The sequence below is a fragment of the Acomys minous genome (assembly GCF_964271855.1).
Source record: "Acomys minous genome assembly, chromosome: 10".
Taxonomy (NCBI): Eukaryota; Metazoa; Chordata; class Mammalia; order Rodentia; family Muridae; genus Acomys; species Acomys minous.
The window spans coordinates 69,168,055-69,190,309 of NC_140491.1; the positions used below are offsets into that span (position 1 = coordinate 69,168,055).

At 54.9% G+C, this 22,255-nt stretch overlaps 1 protein-coding gene across 1 annotated transcript in view; it reads left to right on the forward strand.

Moving 5' to 3' along the window:
- ASS1 (argininosuccinate synthase 1) overlaps positions 1–22,255 on the forward strand; it is a 51,709-nt gene that overhangs the window by 15,926 nt on the left and 13,528 nt on the right. The window contains exons 6-12 of the mRNA XM_084799976.1: positions 1,578–1,634; positions 3,437–3,511; positions 7,373–7,443; positions 8,500–8,530; positions 13,561–13,651; positions 16,278–16,362; positions 16,891–16,955. Of these exons, the coding sequence (XP_084656102.1) occupies positions 1,578–1,634; positions 3,437–3,511; positions 7,373–7,443; positions 8,500–8,530; positions 13,561–13,651; positions 16,278–16,362; positions 16,891–16,955 (475 nt within the window). The remainder of the gene's footprint in view (positions 1–1,577; positions 1,635–3,436; positions 3,512–7,372; positions 7,444–8,499; positions 8,531–13,560; positions 13,652–16,277; positions 16,363–16,890; positions 16,956–22,255) is intronic.

Sequence of the window (22,255 nt, forward strand, 5' to 3'; positions counted from 1 at the left end):
CGTGTCTGGGTCAGCAGACAGCAGCCCAGCCGGGCCTGGCTCGGGAGGCACAGGCTGCCTTTTGTGTTGGTGAAACATGAGGCCGTGGGGAAAGAGCGGCCAGGCCAGGTAGCACTTGGCCGTGGGCAGCACAAATCTAAGATCGTGTTAGAATGTTCTGGCTTCCTGAGGGTGTTGGCGTGTGGGTCCGGGGGGGGGGGGGCGGGGGGGGGGAGAACGCTGCTCTCCTTACCTCAGTGTCCCCATCTCGCCCCACCCCCACCCCCATGGGGCTGCTTCTATAGAGCTAATGGGCTCACTGCACCTACCCAGCTGATAACACTCAGGATAGCTGTGTTTTGCCTGTGTGACCCTAGGCACTGGCTTACCATCTCTGGCCTTTACTTTGTTCATCTATAAAATAAGGTTAAAAGGCCCATGGTCCCTGCGACTGCCATTGTGACAGTAACAGTAGGTACTCGGTGTAGGGACTGAATGGAGACTTGAGGGCCTGGCTGCGGGACACGGGGCCCAGTGTCCGAGAGGCTCGGCAGCAGCTCTCTACAGCTCCCGGCTCCGGGGAGGGGCTGGAAGCAGGCTTTCCGCACCACCTGACAAGACTCTGGAAAATAACATGTTATTCCCACTGCTGCCTGGCTGCGCCCGTGCAGTTTTCACAGTAGGCGAAGGGGGCCTCTATTATTTCACAGTGCCTGAGCCTCCCTCTCTGTGAGTGGCAGAGCAGGCAACACAGAGACAGTAGCCCTGTAGCCTGTGCCCACCCTGCCCCTCTTCCTCTTGCCTCGTGGGCGTTGGTCGAGATGACCGAATACCGGCTGTGGGACCTGTCCAGTGATGCTGAGGCCCTGTGGTTGGGCGTCTGACCCTGCCGGGGGTTGGGGTGGTGCGGGGTGGACGACCACGTTCTCATACTGTGCCCCTTCAGGGCCTCAGTCTCTCTGTGCAGAGAGAGGCTGAAAGCAAAAGGCCCTTCCAGGTCACTTAGCTCTGTTGCCCCCTCCAAACAACCACTGTAGAACTGGGGAACCTGAGCCTCGGGGAGTGACAGGAATTACCACTTTGTGGCTGTGGAAGGTCAAAGCCTGTGGCTGTGGCAGCTTGGGGGCCCGTGTTTTCCTACTTGGAGTATCTGGGATACCAGTCTCCTGGACCAGAGGAGCAGCACCCTCCCACATGTATCCCCTAGGCTGTGCACGCATGCACACACATGTATTCCTCGAGGCCCCCACCCTGTCCCCCACAGCGCACACACTTAGACGTGTCTCTATATGCATGCGCTCCGCCCCTAATTTGAACTATGCCTCTGTGCTGTCACCTGTGCCAGCCTTCCTTACATAAGCATAGTGGCCCATGCATGCTGAGTGGGCCCCTCACAGGAGCTCTCTGGTCTGGGGGTGCCCTGGGTTCCAGTCCTGGCCCCTCCCATGGAGCAGTGCCTGCTTCTTCCATCTCTGTCCTTAAATCAGGCCAGCACATGTCAGAGGCTGCTATGGGGCGAGGAGAAAGCCGTCTGCCATTTTGTCTTCCACCCTCTGGTGCCATCTGGGGCTCTCATTAGCCCTTGTTCTCTGTTCCAGGGCAACGACCAGGTCCGTTTTGAGCTCACCTGTTACTCGTTGGCACCCCAGATTAAGGTAAGACGTGGCTTCTCCCTTTGTTGGGCGTGGGGAGCAGGACACAGGAGGCCAGGGAAGTGACAGGGGCAGGGTCCTTGTGCTGCTGGCTCCGTGGCTCCTGTGGCTTCTGTAAAGAACACCAGTGGACAGAAGGTGGCAGTCTCTAGGAAGGTCGCAATCTTCCTAGCCATTCTCTCTCCCTGGAGGTGCAGTCCGGGCCCTGGGAGGCAGGGGAGGAAAAGGGGGGTGCAGGGGATTGGTGTCTTTGTCATTCTCTGGGCGCGCAGGCCAGAACAGCTCTGAGCTTCAGCCTCCTGTTGCCACCCTTTCCGGATGTTTGTGGCTGACCCCCCTCCGTGTCTCAGACCTTTCCCCCAGGGTCTCAGTAACTGGCTGCCCCTGCCTTTGCGAGGCACCTGGGTTGCACACAGGAGTACGGTCCAGGCCGTTCCCTTCAGTCACCCTTGCCCCTCTAGCCTGCTGTAATAAAAACTGGGCATAGTGATGCACATCTTTAATCTTAGCACTCAGGAGGTACAGGAAGACAGATCGCTGTGAGTTAAAGGCCAGGCTGGTCTACATGCTCAGTTTCAAGCCAGGAGCCTGTCTCAAAAAAAAAAAAAAACAAAACAAAACAAAAACAAAAACAAAAAAAAAATAGAGAGACACAGACAGACAGACAGAATCGAGTGACATAATCATTTAATACTGTGTTGAATCCCATGCGTTCAAACGTTATTCAACACGGAAAATCAACATTTCTCAAACTGCTAAAGAAGGTTTTGTGTCCTTTCTTGGTTCTGATCCTCCAGACCCGGTCTCGTTGACTGTGGCTGCGTTCTGATTTACACAACCTCGAGTTGTGCGCCTTGGGAAAGCCCAGGAGACCTAATCCTCCCCCTCCCCCTCCCCCTCCCCCCTCCCCCTCCCCGCCCCCCGCCCCTCCCCCTGGGCTTCTTCATCTTTCCCTGTCCCTTGCATGGACGGCCAGCTGTCCCCAGCCTGGGGACGGGGCTGGCCTGGAAGTGAGCTATAATGAGTTCTGATACGTTTGACCTCTACAGGCCAGGCCTCCAAAGGCGACTCCCAGCACAGTAGCTGGGTAGCTGCGCCGCAGGGCCTGTGGCAGAGCCCGGCCCCTCCTTCCACCTTTGCTTGGTGTTCCCACGGCCACTTGTCGGGGCTAGCATAACTATTTTCTGGGTCTTCATTTACAGAGGCCAAGCCCAGGGGCTGTGGCGGGCTAGGGGCAGGGGCCCCAGCTAGTTGTCTCTGGGAGCCCCTGCCGAGCAGCGAGTATTCTCACGGCTGAGCCTGATCGCCTAAGGCTGCTGGGCCTTGAGAAGTGTGCCCACCCACGTACCACGACACCAGTGACATTGCCCTGGGAGTTCTGTTTCTTGGAGACCTGTCCCTAACCCTGCGTGCCAGCGGGGGCCCAAGCAGAACGGGTGTGGCTGGAACTCTCCCTCTCTGACCTGCCACAACTCTACAGGAGGCTGCGGCGGCGGTGGCGGCTGCGGCGGCAAATGAAGCTATGTCATCTTGCTTCTGCGCTGTTCAGTTCGTTCAGGGTCGCTGAGCCGTGAGGCTTCCTTACTTCAGACACTCAGGGCTCAGCTGGAGAAACTGAGGCCCAGAAGGATGCATAGCCGTTTGGTCACGAAACACAGGCCTTTCTCTACGACCCAGTACTCTTTCCGAGGCCCCTATTTGCTCCCCAGATTAAATCTTCCCAGGTTTCACAGCAGGAGACTCCTTACCTAGAAAGGTGTGTGGCTGGCCCCTCCCAGGTCCTGACCCCTTTGTCCCGCCCCCAGGTCATCGCCCCCTGGAGGATGCCTGAGTTTTACAACCGGTTCAAGGGCCGAAATGACCTGATGGAGTACGCAAAGGTAGGGTCTCTTTGCCTTTGCTGAGCTGCCGGGGCTGTGGGAGCCAGTGGGCAAACTGATCCCCACCGGATACAAGATGGAACCCCATCCCGACATCAGCCTTGTAGAAGTGTGGTCGTTTCCCGGTGGGCATCCCAGCTCACTGAGCCGCTTGCTACCATCCTGAGGGAGATAAGAATCCTGTGTGCTACTGCCAGAGCATGGAGGTGTGAGTCCCCAGGGGACTGCCAGGAAGGGGGACCCTGAGCAGAGATGCTGTTCTCCGCACCTCAATTACCTGGCCGCTAACTGTCCCCAGTGCTTTCTTTGGAGCAGGTAGAAGCTTCCAGGCCAATGTCTGTCAGACAAAGCCTTTTGTGGTGCCAGCCTTTTTTTTTTTTTTTTTTTTTTTGAAATACAAGTTGCAATAAAACATATTAGAAGTTTTACATCAAGATCCTTAGCCGCTCCCCAGGGCACCTTTCTTTTTAGCGACTCGATGGCAGCACTTGACAAACAGCCTCAATCAATCAGACAGGGGGAAAAGCAAGTCTGTGCACACACCAGAAAATTGCTCAGGTTTTTAAATAGCAGTCGCCGGGGCTGGCTGTGCAAGTTCGCTGCAGCCAAGGTGCCGCGTGGTAGGGGACGCTGCGGGGGGAACACAGGGCTGCAGGGAACGCAGCCCTGCCCCAGCCCCAGCCGCCAGCATCCCATTAGGCCCCTGAGCTCTGGGAGGGAAGGCGTCCCCCACCCTCCACCATCTGTTGTTTTATTATTAAGAGTCGAGTTTACAAGAGCAAACCCATATGTTGCCAAACAAATCGTCAAATAGTGGTGCTATTAAGGGAGTGGAGGTTGGCGAGGCGTCTTTCCCCCCCCCCCTTGTCTCCTTGATGAAGAGGAATATGAACCAGGCCCCGTCTTTAGGGATAATGAATTACAAGCCCCGCGCTTGGCCTCGCTCCCTCCCTTAGTCCAGTTGGAAGCAAGGGCCAGGCCGACCTCCCTCCCAGCCCCACTGGACAGAGAGCAGCCCTGGCTTTCCCCTAGCAAAGCTAAATTTGTGTGGTTCCTTTTTTATTTTTGCGGGGTGGTGGTGGTGGTCAGGGGACAAAGTGCTTGGCTTCTGCCACCAACAACTTTCAGAACAGGAAAAGTTTGTTGGGGAAGATTGTGACGCCCACCCTTTTCCTGGGAGCTAGGTTTAGGTTGGGGCTATGGGAACGCTTTAGCACATCCACCCAGGAAATGACCAGGAGAGCCCGAGTAGCCAGGAGGCTTTGTGAGAAATTCACAGCCAGGCAGGGTCTGAGACAGATGAGGGGGGAAAAAAAATCAATGGGGCTTTGAAAAAAATCTCTGCTTTCAAAACCCTTAAGTAGCCAGGGTCAGAGAGCGCTCTGGAGGCCCGGGGAAGCTTCTCTGCCTGGCTTCTGTCCCTCCCCAGACCACAACCCAAGGTTCGAAACTGTCCCATCATTATCGCTATCACAACTAATTAGAAATAGCAAGGACTTGATGGTGCTGACATAGACTCCCAGTACTGAGAGTGCGGAGACAGGAGGATCTGGAGTCCAGGGTCTGCCTGGGTAAACCAGTGAAGGTTTGCCTTACATAGACGAAAGGGGGCTGGAGACTAGTTGCTCATTTAATGTGGTGAGTTTGACCTTTAAGAAAAAAAGAGTATTAAAAGTAGCTGATGCCAGCACTCGGGAGGCAGGAGGCAGGCGGATCTTTGTGAGTTCGAGGCCAGCCTGGTCTACAGAGTTGAGTCCAGGACAGCCAAGGCTACACAGAGAGACCCTGTCTTGAAAAACCAAACCCCCCCAAAACAAAACAAAACAAAATAAAAAGCTGATGTTAAACCAGAGTTCAAGGTGGTCACTGCAACAGCATCTGCCCGCCTCCCCCTACATCTCCCCCCTCCCCCCGCTACAATTACCCCCTCCCCCCTGCACCAGCCCCTTGTCACCAGCAGGCAGTTGTTTTCTATCCTTAGCTACCCTGGGAGTCTTTGCTCAGGACAGAGTGGAGTCAGGTAGAGCTCCCCAGCCTGTAATGTGCACTAGCTGCCATCTATGGCTCTGCTGGGCATAGCCACCTGCCCTGCCTGCCCTGCCTGCCCTACCTTCCTCCCCTTGCTCTGGAATGGAGCCTAACTGAGAAGGAGAGTGAGTGTCCCACCCACACCACCCCAAAAACAAAGGCTCCAGGGAATCTGGCCAACCACTTTCTTAGCAAAGAGTTGCCATCAGGTGTCACTTGCACTGTCTTCCAAAGTCTTGGTCCCCAACCTGTCAGCACCACATGTAGAGCAAGTGTGGATATTGGATCTGGATGGTTTTGTCTTTTGGGGGGGCATTGTTTTGGGGGGTTTTGTGGGTGTTTTGTTTTGGTTTTTGACACAGGATTTCTCTGTGTAGCCCTGGCTGTCCTGGACTCACTTGTAGACCAGGCTGGCCTTGAACTCACAGAGATCCAGCTGCCTCTGCCTCCCGAGTGCTGGGATTAAAGGCGTGTGCCACCACGCCTGGCTAGATCTAGATAGATTTAGGAGACACATTCCCCTCAGCACTGAGCAGCTAGGAGATAAAGTGCTCTGGTTGCCTATACTGTTTAAGCCAAAGGCCAAAAATTTCACGGGCAACTGTGGCTTTGCTGTGGGGGTCATTGCTGTCGGGGGGCTTACTACACAATCTGATCCGACATTCATCTTCCTGCCTCGGCCTCCTGCGTGCTGGGGTTCCCACATGGACCACCCAACATCGCTTTTTTAAGTTTTTAAGTTTTAGGTTTTTGAGTTTTTTAAGTTTAGCTAAAGGGACGGCCCAGGGGGCTTTCCTTCTGTTCTTTTAGCATCACGTTAAGGTTAGGACTATAATGAAGGACTCTCACCCAGCCCAGCCCTGCCTTAGAATCTTAGGCACTGGCCTGTGAGCCAAAGAGACAGTCCCTGAGTGGTGCCAATGGAGGGGCTTGAGAGACACTGTCTGGCCTCGTAAATTCAGGAGCCACTAACCTGAGCTACTTCCTGAGCTCCACGCCCACCAGAGTCCAAGGGTGTAGCAGTTTCTAAGCTAAAGAAACTACAGTCAGGTGTCTGGACCAAGGGACAACTAGGACAGCCACTTCCTCTTTGCCCTGGAAACCGAGCAAGATAGGCCTTCAAGGGTGGGCGGCCACTGGCTGGCCTGGAGTCTGGACAGATCTCCTTCGGCGGTGGTGAGGGTCATTTGGAGGGGGTTGCTCCCAGGAGTCACTGTGATGGAACCTTCTATGAGGGCCCCTCCTTTCTTTCTCCCCCCCCCCTTTGGTTTTTTGAGACAGGGTTTCTCTGTGTAGCCTTGGCCATCCTGGACTCACTTTGTAGACCAGGCTGGCCTTAAACTCACAGCGATGCCCCTGCCTCTGCCTCTCGAGTGCTGGGATTAAAGGCGTGCGCCACCACACCCAGCATGAGGGCCCCTCCTTTCATTAGGTCCACATGAAGTGCTGCAGGCTCAGGATAGATGCCTCTGGTCCATTGTGGCTACGTGGTAATATTAAGGCTATTATAACCCCCAGCTGTTAGGATACGGTGAGTATCCGTAGCAGGTGCCAAGAAATGCTTAGCCAGTACCTGCCGCAGCCGAGGGCTTCTGAGGGCCCGGGAGTGTGAGCCGGTGACATCTTCCAGAAGAAACTCCAAGGTTAGCCTCCATTCTGCTGACTTGTGGTTAATGAGGGTCATTAAGGCCCTCCCTCGAGGGGAGGGGGACACGAGTGGAAGCCAGAGTTGGGGGCTAACTGGCACCTCCTCGAGGGATCCCAGGCTGTGAAGCATGACCTTCATGTGCCCTTCCAGGTGCCTCACCCTGTCCATTTTGCCTTTGCCTACAGCAACATGGAATCCCCATCCCTGTCACGCCCAAAAGCCCCTGGAGTATGGATGAGAACCTTATGCACATCAGGTGAGTCCAGTCCCTCCTAGGACTGAGGAGACGGTCCAGGGCTGCTGCTGCCCTTTTTTTTTTTTTTTTTTTTTTTTTTTTTTGGTTTTTCTGAAACAGGGTTTCTCTGTGGAGTCTTGACTGTTCTGGACTCACTTTGTAGACCAGGCTGGCCTCGAACTCACAGCAATCCGCCTGCCTCTGCCTCCCAAGTGCTGGGATTAAAGGCGTGCGCCACTGGCTGCTCTTGCAGAGAACCTGGGTTTGGTTCCTAGTACCCACATGGTGACTCATAGCCATCTCTAATTCCAGGAGATCTAGCGCCCTCTTCTGGCCTCTATGGGCACTGCACATATGTGGTGCACATACATACATGCAGGCAAATGCTTATCCACATAAAATAACAATAAATCTGGAAAGAATGAGAAAGCACAGCCCCTCTGTTCCTGGGCTTGACTTTGCCATGCTCTCTCCCACTCCTGTGTGTAGGCAAGTCCTCCTATTGACCTGGCAGGCCTGGTTTCCTGAGGTATTAGGAACAATTTCTCAGAGGACAAAATCCTCAAGGATGAAAAAAGGCCTGCTGGGCGTGGTGGCACACGCCTTTAATCCCAGCACTTGGGAGGCAGAGGCAGGTGGATCACTGTGAGTTCGAGGCCAGCCTGGTCTAGAAAGCGAGTCCAGGACTGCCAAGGCTATGCAGAGAAACCCTGTCTCGAAAAATAAAATAAATAAATAAATAAATAAAATCAAAATTTTAAAAAGAAAGAAAGAAAGAAAGAAAGAAAGAAAGAAAGAAAGAAAGAAAAAGGGCCTAATGGGATGAGTGTTTGAGGTCCCCATGTATGGAGTCCTAGGGCTGCACCCACAAGACTGAGTTGGGGGGGGTCACCCACCTGTTCCTTGTATCCTGCAGTTCCCACAGCTAAGCCGGGTGGCTCAGAATGTTCTGGGTAGGATCGGCAGCGGGTGCTTTGGCAGACAGAAAAGGCAGAGCGAACTGGGGGCAATCCACAGGATTGGGGGGTGGGAGTGCGTGGTATTATTACGTATACTCAACTCACCTTTCCCCTGCAGCTATGAGGCTGGGATCCTGGAAAACCCCAAGGTAAGCCCCTTTGCCTGCAGTATGCATGCTATCTGATGGATGTGAGGCCTAATTTGAAATTTCACAAGGAGCCAGAGTCACAGCGTGCTCTGCCTCTCAAACTCTCCCCACGGGCCACTCTGCCTGCCCTCTTCATGCTGCTCTCTGAGCCCCATTCCCTACCTCTGCCTCCCCACACACCCCACTTCCACCCTTGCCTCCCCCCCCACCCCTTCCCTGGCATTCTTTTTCTAATTGCTGTAGAGATGTGTGGTGGAAGGGACCATTTCAGGGAAGCGGAGAGAAAGTGATTGAAAGACAATGAGGAAGTGATTAAGCAGATGAGGCACTTTGTGGGAGGGCTCAGCTTGTGCCCACCAGCTCTGGGCAGGCGCTGGGCCACACTGGCTGCCTGCATTGGGGGTGAGGCTAGAACCCAATGACCCATGATGCCAGTCAGCAGCCTCCTGGGTTGGCCAGGGTGAGCCTTGTAGACCCACTTCAAATTTAAGGTTTCTCTCCCCGGAGGCTGTGTCATCGCCTTCTGCCCACTGTAGGAAAGGGGGCGGCGGGGGGGGGGGGGCGGGCAGGCTGAGCGAAGCTTATCGCTGGAAGAGAAAAATCTCTTTGTCCCCAAGGAATGACTCCAGTTCCTGGCACAGCCCCACCCCCAGGGTGGCTGTTTTGGGGGGTGGGTTTGTCTGCCTGGAAGACACTGGGGAATTTGGGCAGTTGGGCTTTGGGGGTTCTGAAGGGTGTCAGGCAGATTAGGGCAGGAGCTGCATGCCAAAGTGCCTGGGTGCCCCACCCCCTCCACCCCTCCAACCCCCTCCCCTCCCCCCACTTGCCCAGGTCCCTATGTTCCTTGCCCTGGCTGCACCGGGTCCACCCACCAGTTCGTGATGGCTCTCTCACCCCCAGACCTGGCTCTGGCATTTTCCTGCTTTGGTTTCCTTGGATTCTGAATGAGCAGTCTCATTCTATGGGTGGGAAAACTGAGGCCCAGCGCAGTGACTCACCCTTCATGCAGCTGCTGAGCAAGAACTGAAGCCGGGGCTCCCAGTACCCCTGTTCTCCACATACCCACAGGTGGCCACCCTGTCTGAGCCCCCAGTTCCTCTTGCACAAAGAAAGAGAAAGTGCGTAGGATGGCATGGGACAAGGTCTGAGGCAACGGCATGGGGGCCTGGCGCCCTCCTCAGGCCACAGTTAAAATTAAGTGTCCTAGGTCTGCTCAAAGCTCCCCATTACCCAGCAGTCAAAACAGGCTGGACTGGCTACCAGTGCAGAGGCGATGGCATTGCTGAGCCCACGCTTGTCTCTAGGGAAAAGCTGGTGCCCTTGCCCCCCACCGCTCCCCTGGGGACTGATGGGCCCATGGGGCTGCTGCCTGCTGGCCACAGGTTTTTCCAGTTCATGCTCTGCTGACCCCATGACACTCAGGCCAACCACTGCTCATTAGCCAGTCAGTCACACCGAGGGGGGCCCAGGACTGAGCACTCATAGGTACTTTCAGGCTGGGCTCCTGTGGGCCAGGTACACTGGGGAAAAGTCCCCGGCCTTCACTCAGCAGCCTGTTGGCTTTATCCTCACTAGAGAAGTAACACCCCCAAATTGGCCACCCCAGAACTGGGGAGGCAGAGCTGAAGCCACATGAACAGCCTGGGGGCCTGGTGTGATTACCATGGCTGGGTCAGATCTGGGTCCCAGGGCTAGCATGTCTCCATCTACAGTACTGCCAGGGGCTCAGGCCCCAGAGAAAAGTAGGTCCCTAAAACTCTGCTTCTCACTGTTGTACACTCTCCAACCAGTCTTCCCTAACCCAGGACTAGGAACAGAATGGGGCTGGGCTGGGTAGGAGGAGTGCAGATGCAACAGCTTGGTTGCTGGGAGACACCCAGCATCCTGGCCAGGGCGACCGACAACATTGTCCTCTCTGTTGGCTTGGTCATGGAGGGCTTTCCCCCCACCCTCCAGCACCCAGATGCTTCTGTGTCCATGCAATGTGTCGTGTCCTCCCCGCCCCCCCCACCTTCCCTTCCCTCCTCCCACCCTCAGAGAGGAGCACTGAGAGCTTCAAGGGGCCCCTCCCCCCCCCAAAAAAAAAGACCCGAGGTCTGCGGAAGGGAGGGTTTGAGGCAGATGGCTGAGCCATTTTCTGCCTCCGCCAGAGCTGATTGAGGAGCAATGAGGCAGCTAACACGAAGAAAGATAGAAATTTACTTGCTTTAACTTCATACGGCCCCACAGTGAAAGAGTTCATTCAGCCGCCGGCCGCCATATCTGATGGGTGAATAAGCCACCCTCGCATCCATCATGACTCTACATCATGGGTTAGTTCATGGGCCATTTGCCGCAATCTCTCCTTCTAGGGCCCTGTTTCATGCTTTCTTTTGCTGCCCAACCCCAACTCCCATCTCTCTCTCTCTCTCTCTCTCTCTCTCTCTCTCTCCCCATCCCTTCCCCCACCCAGATGACATTGGAAGTGAGCCCTCCCGCCGGGGTGGATAAATGGCACCAGATACTCCTCAACGGAACTATTTGTCATTTGAACTGGGCTTTTAGGACTGAGAGTTAAAAAGAAGGCAGGCAGCTCAGAATGCAAAGCAAACATTGGTTTATTTCTCTTCAGTTATTCGATGGCCACCTCAGCCAGCACCCCCCCCCCCCACTACTGCTGTTGGAGGACAGGACGTGAGCTCGTCCTCTCCTCAAGACTTTCCTGTCCCTTGTGTCCCTTCCCAAGGCGTCCGTCTTCTGCTGCCAGGCAGTGTGTCCAGAGAAAGGACAGGCTCAAACCTGAAGCGGCTGCCATCACTACAGCCGGGCATAGCACAGCCAGCAGCGGGAGGGGAGGTCTGAGTTAAGCCAAGGCTTGGGGAGCTCTGGGCAGGTGGGGAAGTACCGTTGTACCGCTCGCTCATCCTGAGGTCCAGCCTCAAATCATTTAACCTTCGAGCTGAGTGAGCCTCAGACCTTTCTATGCCCAAGGAATGGTGATCTTTGCATTGCCCAGAGGGGGATCTGGGAACGTGGCATTTCTCCGAAGTCGGCTTCCTGGTGAATGGTGTGACACTCAACCATAGGCATCAGATTGTTTCTCGGCCCAGGTTACCATAGCAGCTGAGAAGCAACGTGAGATGCTGGAAAGAGCACTAAGCTGTGACTTGGACCAGCTACATCTCTGAGCCTTACTTTCCCTCTGCTTGCTGGAGGGGTGTTTCTTAAAGGACCCTTCCCGCCTCCCTAGGTCTGTCCTTCAGGCCACCTTGTGTGCCTACCACACAGAGAGCACTTTAGGAGGGTATGGCTGCCAGCCCAGCGTCCCTTGGAGCTCAGTTGTAGAGTGCGAAGAGTAAACCTTCCCGTTGGGTGTGGCACCAAGGATTCTTAAAATATGGCACTTCTGATGTTAAATCCAGAAGGGCCCAGGGGAAGAAGACCATTGGCCACTCCAGCACAGAGCTGATGGGTAAAGTTGGCCCAGGGTACCTTCCTGTGGCCTCTTTTAGAGGGAGTCACAGCGCCCGTCACCAGGCTGTGTCTCCACCTTCAGAGGGAATGACCATTCACACCAGGCCTTGCTTAACATGTAAGTGTTAATTAAGACAGTCAGGGGTAGCCGGGCCGTGGTGGCGCACTCCTTTAATCCTAGCATTGAGGAGGCAGAGGCAGGTGGATCGCTGAGTTCGAGGCCAGCCTGATCTACAAAGCGAGTCCAGGGCAGCCTAGGCTACACAAAGAAACCCTGTCTTGAAAAGCCAAACAAACAAGACAGTCAGGCACAGACCCTTTCCCTAAGTGGAAACTGAGGATCAGAGAAGTACAGCCACTTTCTGAAGGCTGCACAGCCTGTCATCTGGCTTAGGGATATTTCCCCCATTCTAATACAGTTGAGTCAGGTGGGTAACCCCAGCACTTGGGAGTTAGGGGCCAGGAAGATCAGAAGTTCAAGGCCAACCTGGGTTACAAAAGAGTTCAAAGCAAACTTCACCACAGTTGTTGAGGTCCCACATGCTGGGTGGCCAGGAAGGTTTTGGGGCTGCCATTGTAGAGCATGGTTCGCGCAAAACTCAGCAGTCAACAGTGCCTCCCTGAAGCGTCCGTTTCTGTACCCCATAGATGGGGTAGTGGCATTTGTTCCTACCAGGCAAGGCTGCTTGGAACTCCAGATGAGCAGTGGGGTGTGAACGGGCTGGAGGTTTGGACAGAAAGGCGTTGCCTGCGGTCCCCAATGTCAGCTGGTGGACAGAGCAGCTGGGCACAGGATGCCCCCCCACCCCACCCCGGGACAAACTTGAGCAGTCAGGCCCAGCCATTCTTGTCCTTATGGTGGCAAGTATCCAGGCTTCAGGCCCAGGTTCAGGGGGAGCTGGAGCCTCTAGAGGCGAGATGGGATTTCGAGTTAAGTCCTTGGGCAGCGAGCGGCCCCTCTGCCTCCGAGCTAAAGAAGAGAGGCCCATTTTCTAACGCACCCAAGAAAAAATATACATAAAGGTTGATGTGTTTTCAAATGGTTTTTGCTTTGTTCTTCTCTTTTCTCCCCAAGAGTATTAACCTCAGGGACCCCAGGGACGGCTCGGCCCGCTAGAGCACCTGCTGGGGTCACGCGCAGTCATTAGCTTTGCGGTCAGTGCAGAATAAACCCCAATTCCAGGCACTGACGCGAGCGAGCGAGTGTGCGTGCGTGTGTGTGCAGCTCCCGGGAAGCCTGTGCACCGCAGTCCTGCGGAACTCACACTCTTTCCTGCCTGACTTGTTTCTCTCCTGCTATTCTGCCTCCAGCTGTGGGGGCGTCAAAGAAAAAGATGAGATCAAGTTGAGGGGAAAAATTGTCTGATTTCTTGAGCCCTTTGTTTCTCAGGCCCCTGGCAGGCGGGGCTGGCTGGGAGCCGGGAGTCCTCTGGACCCTCTGGCTTGATAGGGAAATGCCAGGGGCCAGCAGTCCTAGACAGGGGCGAGGAGGGCCAGGTCCCTGCGGGAGGTAGGAGGCAGGTGCGTTGCTTGGTGCAGCTCATGATGACCCAAAGCCCTACTCCTTTCTCTTTTAGAATCAAGCACCTCCAGGCCTCTACACAAAGACCCAGGACCCTGCCAAAGCACCCAACAGCCCAGATGTCCTTGAGATAGAATTCAAAAGAGGTACGTGCCCACCCATTGAGAATGAAAGGGGAATCCAGGCGTGGTGGCGGCGCACGCCTTTAATCCCAGCACTTGGAAGGCAGAGGCACGGGCATCGCTGTGAGTTCGAGGCCAGCCTGGTCTACAAAGGGAGTCCAGGACAGCCAAGATAACATAGCGAAATCCTGTCTCAAAAAAGCCAAAAAGAACAAAAGGGGGTGGACTTCCCAGGCCCTCGAACCCCTTGGATTCTTGGGAGCTAGAGTACAGGCAGGGTCTTTGAAAGTTCTCAACAGTATGAGACTCCAGGCCACTGACACTGGATCTTGGTAGAGAGCCTTCTGTCCCAAGGTAGCTGATTTTGTGAAAGTCACTCTGTACTTCCATGAGCCTCAGTTTCCCCATCTATAAACTGAAGGCGGGAGTGAGTGCCTCCTTTGAGAGCCTACCCAGAAAGCTTAGCTGCCTGGGGTCTCCAGTTACCTGGACTCATAGTCGCCGCTCCGGGTCCCTCTCCCTTGCCCTGGACGAAGAAATGGGCCATAGTTATGCCTGCTGATTGGAGCAGAACTTCACTGAGAGGGGGGATGGGGATAAGAGGGGCAGACTCTGCCAGGAAGGCTTCCTGCAGGAGATGGTACCCAGTAGAAGCTAGAGGACCCACGAGGCAGCACAAACCCAGGCAGGGAAGCCAGCCCGCCACTGAGCAGCCACCAGGTCCCAGCACAAACAAGAGGGACTCTGATGTTCAGACTCTCTCCAAATTGGAGGACAGGGTGATGGGGGGGGGGGGGCGGGCAAGGCTGGAGATCAACCCCAGGCATCCGCTGGCTGCAGTGACCTCACAGAACTTCAGCTTTTGGGGGGCTGAGGTGTACATGCCTGTAAAGGCCATGAAAAGGCCGTTTGCAGGTACCTAGCTTAACGGGTGGCTAGAGTGAGGGTTTGGTACTGTATGGGTCTTGTACCTCTTGCCTCTCCCAAAGGGCTGTCTGACCTGCCAGTGCCTTCTTTGTGCCTCTTTAACTGTATCACCTTACGTGTCACACCGCTCAGGGACCAAGGAGACCTTGCTTGGGACCCCAGACACAGTGGAAGCCTTGGTCCCCTCTCTCAAGGTCTCTCTCTGTTGGGAGCAAGGGGCCTCCTCGGAGCTTTACTCTGAGCAGATGGTAGGATGGGCCACGCCACAGTGCAGGCTTCTCTCAGAGGGCCCTCCCACCCCTGGGAGCTGGGAGAGAGCAGAGGGTGGGAGGTAAGGAGGAGGTGGCAGAGGGTCGAAGGCACAAGCCCTCCAGAAGCCCATCGTGGAAGAGCAGGGTAGCCCCAGGCAGAGTTGAAGAAGAGCCGGCCTGTCTGAAAAAAAAAAGGAGAAGAGGGAGGGAGGCGCCCTTCCCCTCACCGAGTCCTCATTCACTCTCTAGTTAATTTATTTGAAGTTTTAATCTAATTATTAACTATTTTAAAAGCTAAGAGGCTTTCTCCGGCGGCAGCCCCAACAATGTCCACCTCTCCTCCCGGGCAGGCCCCATCCAAGGCCCCAGCGTAGGGTGATAATAGAGCCAGGGGAGGAGAAAAAGAGAGAGGCGAGGGGTAGGGGGTGGCGAGGGGGGCTTAAGGTTCATTATTGGGCCGACTTACATTTAATAGCAATTTACAACCAAGTTATAAAACCCCTGGAAATGGGGGGTTAAGAATGGCGAGCCTGTCAGCACCCTGAGCCGAGCCCCCCCCTCCAAATGGCGCCTGGCTAATAAAGATTCCAAAGCCGCTATTGAGCCCTGATTGGCACCCGATGGCTCGCTACATGGTAATGAGCCAGGCAGATGGGTGGGGGATTAGCCGCCAACTTTGAACAGCTTTTCTTTGTCACTGTTACGGCTCTCTTGTTAGCCCCCTAATACATTTATTGCCCATTTCACACCGCTCGAGAAAGTGCTCCTTGCTATTCAGAGTCAACCCCAAACCCACCCACTGCCCCCTCCTCACCGCCCCCCTCCACCCCACTGCCCTTCCCTGCCTGAGCCTTGGCCGGCTCCCTCCTGCCACCCCAGACAACACATCCCAGAACTCAAGGGTGTCTGCTGGAGTGGGCATCACCCCAGCTCATCCATCAGGTGGCTTTCTGAAGGCCTGGGTTGGGTACAAGGGTGGGGCTGAGAGGCCCAGATCCACTTGGCAAGCATAACAGAGCTGCTTAGATGCGCGTGTGCACGCGAGAATGTGTGTGTGTGTGCGTGTGCACACACACGCCTGTGCGTACTCACAGGGTTTGGCTGCACCTCGGCCAGGCGGCCCCTGGGTAGCTGGTGGGGACAGAAGGTGCTTACTGGTAAGACAATGCCGAAGCGTGAAATTCAATTAGTTCAGGGCCTGGTTCCAATTTCACAGCCCCTAAATGCTAAAGGGGCAGAGAGAATGGGAGGGAAGGGGCGAGCGTTTTTATTGCATTTTTCCCTTTCATTCTGGGGGGCTCTCTCGCCCCCTCTCTCCCCACAGCACAGGGCTTTGAAGGAGTCATTCGGACTCCATATCTGTCACATCCATTTTAGGCGATGTGGGTGGAGGAGAGAGGGTGGGGTGGTGGGTACAGGCCGCTCTGCTGAGCCCCAGCCTGGAGGCCCACTGTCCTCTCTTTCTGCCCCAGGGGTCCCTGTGAAGGTCACCAACACCAAAGATGGCACTACCCACCGTACATCCTTGGAGCTCTTCATGTACCTGAACGAAGTTGCGTGAGTGTCCGCAGTCTGCCTGGTCCCGCCCCAGGACTGTCACCTTGGGCAAGCACGGGCCTGGATCTGTGTGGCTAATGGTCACAGCTGAGGTTCATGACATGGAGGACTGGCTGTTTTGGCCCTGTGGACATAGAGTCCCCACAGAGCAAGGGTGTTGGTTTGGCAGGAGGATTCTGGTAGTCTCTTTAAAGCTACAGCCCATGAAACCAAAATCCCCAAGGCTACCACCACCTCCTATGGTTGGTCCAGCGGTGACTGCAGGCCTTGGGCTGAGCTAGGCATCAGGACAAAGAAAGATAAGTCCTTAGTGAGGGCTGGGACCCAGCAAGTCCGGGTACAGAGGTAGCAGTTGAAGCAGGTGGCACCCAGAGTGACCCAGACACTCCCTTTTCTTTCAGGGCCTTAGTTTACCCACCTGTCCACTTGGGCCTGTTTTCCTGGTCCAGTCTTAGAGCCCATAGGTAGCTCGTCAGCCAAGCCTTGTGGCAGCACCTGAGTCCAAGTGACCCGTTCGTTCCATTCCAGGGGCAAACACGGCGTGGGGCGCATCGACATTGTGGAGAACCGCTTCATTGGAATGAAGTCCCGAGGTAAGTGCGTTCGGCACCTCCAGAGAGACACCTGTAGAGTCTGGGTATCTCCTTTCACCCCCACACCATCACAGCTTCCCCTTCTCTATCTCTCTCACACCCCATGAAGTGAGGACCGCGATGAAGGGGGACTCTGGCTTTTGCCCCCGACTGACTTCCAAGGGTGCTGTGAGATGACCTGCTTCTAGAGTTGGGAGGGGGTCTGGGAGAGAGGTCGGCCTGGAGGTCAGGCAGTCTTGTGTCACAGGCGGGCCAGGCAGGTTAAGAGGCGGACCATGCAGGGCCAATTTCGTGGTCATTAAAGCAAGTTTCTAGCAGCAGCAGCAGCAGGCAGGCAGGCAGCAGGGCGGGGCTCCTGCCAGAGAGGGCGCTGTGAGCTGTACACAGCAACCCTGAACAGGCCAGGCCAATTCAGGCCTATCTCCAAAGCCTTTTGCTAGGGACAGATAGGCCCCACTTTTCTGTGGCATGCCTGCCACTTGGGCTGGTCTAGGCTGCCACCAAGGGACCACAGGACCATCAGATCCCCTTCTTGGCAATGGGATGGAGAGCTGGTTCCAGGGTTATGCGGAGTTGGTCCTCAGGCAGGTGCCTCTGTTTTTTCATGACTCCCTGTCAGTCATGTGCCATTTTGCTATCCACACCCTTTTCTTCCTCAGCTTCCTTATCCATTGAGCATCTCTCTCCCAGGTCCCTGCCAGTCCTGAGTGTGTGTGTGTGTGTGTGTGTGTGTGTGGTGTCTGCCTGTGCATGTGCACATGTGTGTATCTGTATCTATGTGTCTGTGTATCTCTCTGTGTAAGTATGTGTGTGTGTATTTGTATGTACTTGTGTATGTACTTGTGTGTGTCTATCTGTGTGTGAATGTATGTATGTGTCTGAGTGTGTCTGTCTGTCCGTGTGTCTGTATGTATGTGTGTGTGTGTGTGAATGTGTGAGTGTGTATGTATATGTGTCTATCTGTGTGTGTATGTGCATGAGCACATGTGAGATCAATGCTGCAGTGTTTTTAGGGGACTCTCATAACTTTGGCAGTTAGGGCCCCTGAATGTTTAAATATCAGGGTTCAGCACCCACACACCCCATCTTGGTCCTTGGGGGCATTTTAAAATTGAGATGCCAAGTCCTGGTAGAGCGGATGGGCAGATGTTAGAAAAGATGCAGATCCCGGAACCTGGCCTGGTGAGCTTGAGCTGGCGCTCTCTGGGCCTCAGTTTCCCCTGTGGTATCCTGGGCTTGCCTCTGACGGTTGGGGTGTGCATGTGCATGTGCAGAGCTGCCTATTCCCAGGGTTTCCTCCCCCCACGCTGATCACCCGTGAGAATCCTCACAACTGCAGCCCTCTTGAGAAGGCCTTAGGAAGAACAATACACTAATGAGCGTCTCCTTTTATTCCCTCTCTACCTTTGTCTCTTACCTATTTAACATCTGATTAAATGCCCCTTTGTCTCCACCTGCCCTTGGGAGTCGCACAAAGGAATGCCTCCTAGGCAGCTCAAGGGGCCTTGGGAGAAACTAGCACCCAGTTCTACAGATGGGGAAACCAAGAAGGCCCTGAAGGGGCAAGGGCTCACTACAGGACCACCCAGGGAGGCACGGGGAGAAGGCCGAAGAGCCAGGCTGTGGAGGCGGACAGCTTGGTTCTGACCCAAGTGAGATAGTATAAGCAGGTTCTGTGGGGGTGTTTCAGCAATGGCTTCTGGTCCCCAGGGGAGTTCTGGGTAAGCACAAAGGCGGCCTTAGGCCATCTGGGACCCAGTGAGACTGAGACATGTCCGACACCAATATCCTTCCTACACCAACCGTGGTGGGTGTCACTGATTGGTTCCCGGCACTGTCCTGTTGACTCCAGACTCAGAGCTGCTGGTAGATACTGTCAGTCTGACAGGAGAGTTACCACCTCTACTGGGAAGAGAAGGGCTGCCCAGACCCGACGGGGAAATGTCATCCTCCTGGGTGGAGGAGCAAAAATGCATAGGAGGAGGTGAGAGGTGGTGGATATGGGCCTAGACTGCAGTCATCAGCAAAGACAGCCTGGAGAAGGTGACAGTGACTAGCTCCCAGATGGCTGACTGTGCGATGCAAAGAGAGAGAAGAGATGGGCAGGGGTGCCCAGCTGGCATGGTGGTGGGTCTCTGAAGACCTGATTTGGGGGGGTGTTCAAGACAGCGTTTCTCTGTGTAACAGCCCTGGCTGTCCTCGACTCACTTTTTAGACCAGGTTGACCTCGAACTCACAGAGACCCACCTGCCTCTGCCTCCCTGAGTGCTGGGATTAAAGGCATGTGCCACTGCACCCGGCAGACACCAGTATTGGGTTTGTTCGGTTGGTTGGTTTGTTTTTCGAGACAGGGTTTCTCTGTGTAGCCTTGGCTGTTCTAGACTCACATTGTAGACCAGGCTGGCCTCGAACTCACAGAGATTCACCTGCCTCTGCCTTCCGAGGGCTGGGATTAAAGGTGTGTGTCACCACCACTGGCTGAAACACCAATCTTAAAAGGGAAGGGCCAACCCAGGAGGTCTCTCCAGGAGTTTTCACGCTTGGTAATTTTAGGGTGTCCTGTTTTTATTTCTGCACTCCAAACATTGCCGTGTGAAAAAGCAAAAGCAGACAATTAATGAGGGCACTGTGGACTCCCCTTGAAGAGTTTATTAGGTGTACAGTGACAGGGGCGCTGTTAATCGTCGATTATGTTGAGGGCAGAGCTGGGGTTTTCAGATCTTGGTGTATGTGGGGGAAATGTCATTTGTATTGATTTTACAAAGCTGGTAATTGACATTCATTAAGAGCCCGTTTTTTTTTTCCTTGGGGCGGTGGGTGGGGGTGGGGCAGGAGCACGGGGAGCATCCACACCCTGGGTCTGGGTGGCCTGGCTGGCAGGCCCTCGTGGGGAGCCTCGGGGTCAGAGACTGAGGCTCGGGGGAGCGTCAGCTGGAGTGCCTTGGCTGTATTGTGGCTGTTCACATCCTCGGTAGCACATTATCTTTTTAACTCCGGAGGGGGGCTAATTAAAGTGAAGTAAATGAAATCAGTGGGGAGGAGAAGGCGGGAGGCTGGCGGGAAGGGGCCTCCTGCCTGCCTGTGTGTGTCCTTTACCTCACCTCACTCTTCTCTGGCCTTCTTCATGGCTGCCCACCCACACTCCTCTCCCCCACACCGGCCCTGGTCAGCTCTCCTCCCTTCCTAGGCTTCCTTCTTTCTTTCATCTTTCCATCCTCTTCCCCCACTTGCCCCTGAACTTCACTTTCAAGAGTGTAGTGCCGCAAGCTTGCTCTTCATTATCTAGCCTCCCCGCTCGCCTGGCCAGCCCTCCCGGAAGCTGCACTGGCATGGAACATTACAAATGGACAGCAAGGGGGAAAGCAGAAGATGGTGGTGGCCGGTCAGGGATGGTTTGTCTCAGAGACCCAACCTGATCCACAGGATGGGCCACCCGGGCATAGGAGCCTAGAGAATAGCTTAGACTCCCACCCTGACTTGCCTCTCATCACCATAGCAACCACCTCCAGCCTTGGCCCTGGTACCTAAGAAAGGAGCCCTGGGGCTCCAGTCAATCTGTCTATCCCCATCCATCTTTCCAAACCCCCTCCCCCCCCACTCCCAAATGCAGAGCCTTGGGTCCAAGTACCCCAGCCCCTAGCCTGACTCTCACAGGCTTGCTAGAGTCTGTTCAGCTCTACCAAATTTCTCAGGCCAAGCCAAGCGGCAGTCTTGGCAACCGGCGAGAAGGATTTGAGCTGCTGCAGCTGTGTAGTCCCCACCTTTTCCTCTTGGTCCACTCTCCTCCCCCCTCCCACCACCCTAGCTCCTTGGCCTCCTCAGCCACCGCCACCCCCTCCTTCCCAGTGGTAATTAGGGTGTGATTGAAGCTGCTCCACACAGGGCTGCTGACACCTCTGTCTTTCCCGTAAACACGGGGAGATGAAAATAGACACTTGGAGCCGCGGTGCGTGTCACTCTGAAGATGTCTGTTGTCTATTCCACAGCGGCACCAGCTCAGCTGTCATTTCCCCCTCTTTGCGCGGCAGTTTGTATGCCGACTGTCAAAAGCCCCAAACCCATAGTCTTTTAGAATCAGGTTTCTGTCACTGTAAATTTTTTTTCCCAGAAGAACTACACAGAAATCATCTGTACCCCTACTCCTGCCAAGAGAGGGGACAGCTTTAAAACACGTGCAAAAGAGAGCTGAAAACAGTCCTTTTGATCAGTCACAATTAACTTTCCCACCCCCTGAGATGGGATCAGGAATATTTATTAATTGTGCCGATGTCTCTTGGCTGGGGCTTCGCTGTAAGCCTGTGACTTCCCAGTAGCCGCTGACAACCATGAGGCTGGTGCTGAGAGCTCTAGAGGAGGTGGCCTCTGCCCTCCCTTCTACCCATTCTTTGCTGCTGGTGCCACTGGCCTCGTTTTCCCAGGGGATACCTGCAATGGGCAACAGCTGGCAGGCCTTAGGCAACTAGAAGATCTTTCTAGAACTCAAGATGCCACCTGTGTTCCCCTTTCCCTGGGCCACTAGGGGTGATGCTGCAGACACCTCAGTGTTGCTGTCAGGGTACCAGGACAGGGTGTGACTGTAGATGCTTGCTCTCGGGGACCCGTGTAAGATCCGCAGTTACTTAGCGACTTCCTGTTTTCCCCTGTCAGGCTCAGAGGAGATGCTGAGAGAGACCAAGGCCACACAGTCAAGCCAGATACAATGTCAGGTGGTTACGATTCCAATTCCAGCTCTGTACAGACAACCTAGCTGTGTCCCCAGCTGGCTTGGGAAGGCGAGAAGTACAGAGAAGGTTTGAACCTGGGTCCCTAGGAGTTGAAAAGTGGGATACGGCCACTGCCACTATCTACAGCCTTTGTAAGGACAGGCTTCTCCAAGCTGTGTAGACACGGATCGTCACAAGAACTGCGCTGTCAGTGTGAGCAGCTGGGCTGTGTCCAGAGGTGGCCAGCAGGCCATGGAAATCTCTTTGTCATGCTGTTGGTGTTCCCAGGGTGACTGAGAACCCGTCTTGAGCCTTATTTTTACCCCTGCCATTTTGAAGGCCCCACCCTGCCCCAGGGAGTGGCGTCAACCTCTGCCGAGGAGGGTGTCATTGTTGGCTTTTACATTTGTTTTAAGTTGGGTTTTGTGAGACAGAATCTCAGCTAACGCAGGCTGGCCTTGAACTCCCAACCCCCCTCCTACTGCCCACCCCCCACCCTCAGCCTCTACCTCCAAGCCACCTACGAGCTGGGATTACAGGTGTGGAACCACACATTCAGCTCAAAACATTATGGGATTGTTGGAGAGCGTGACGCAG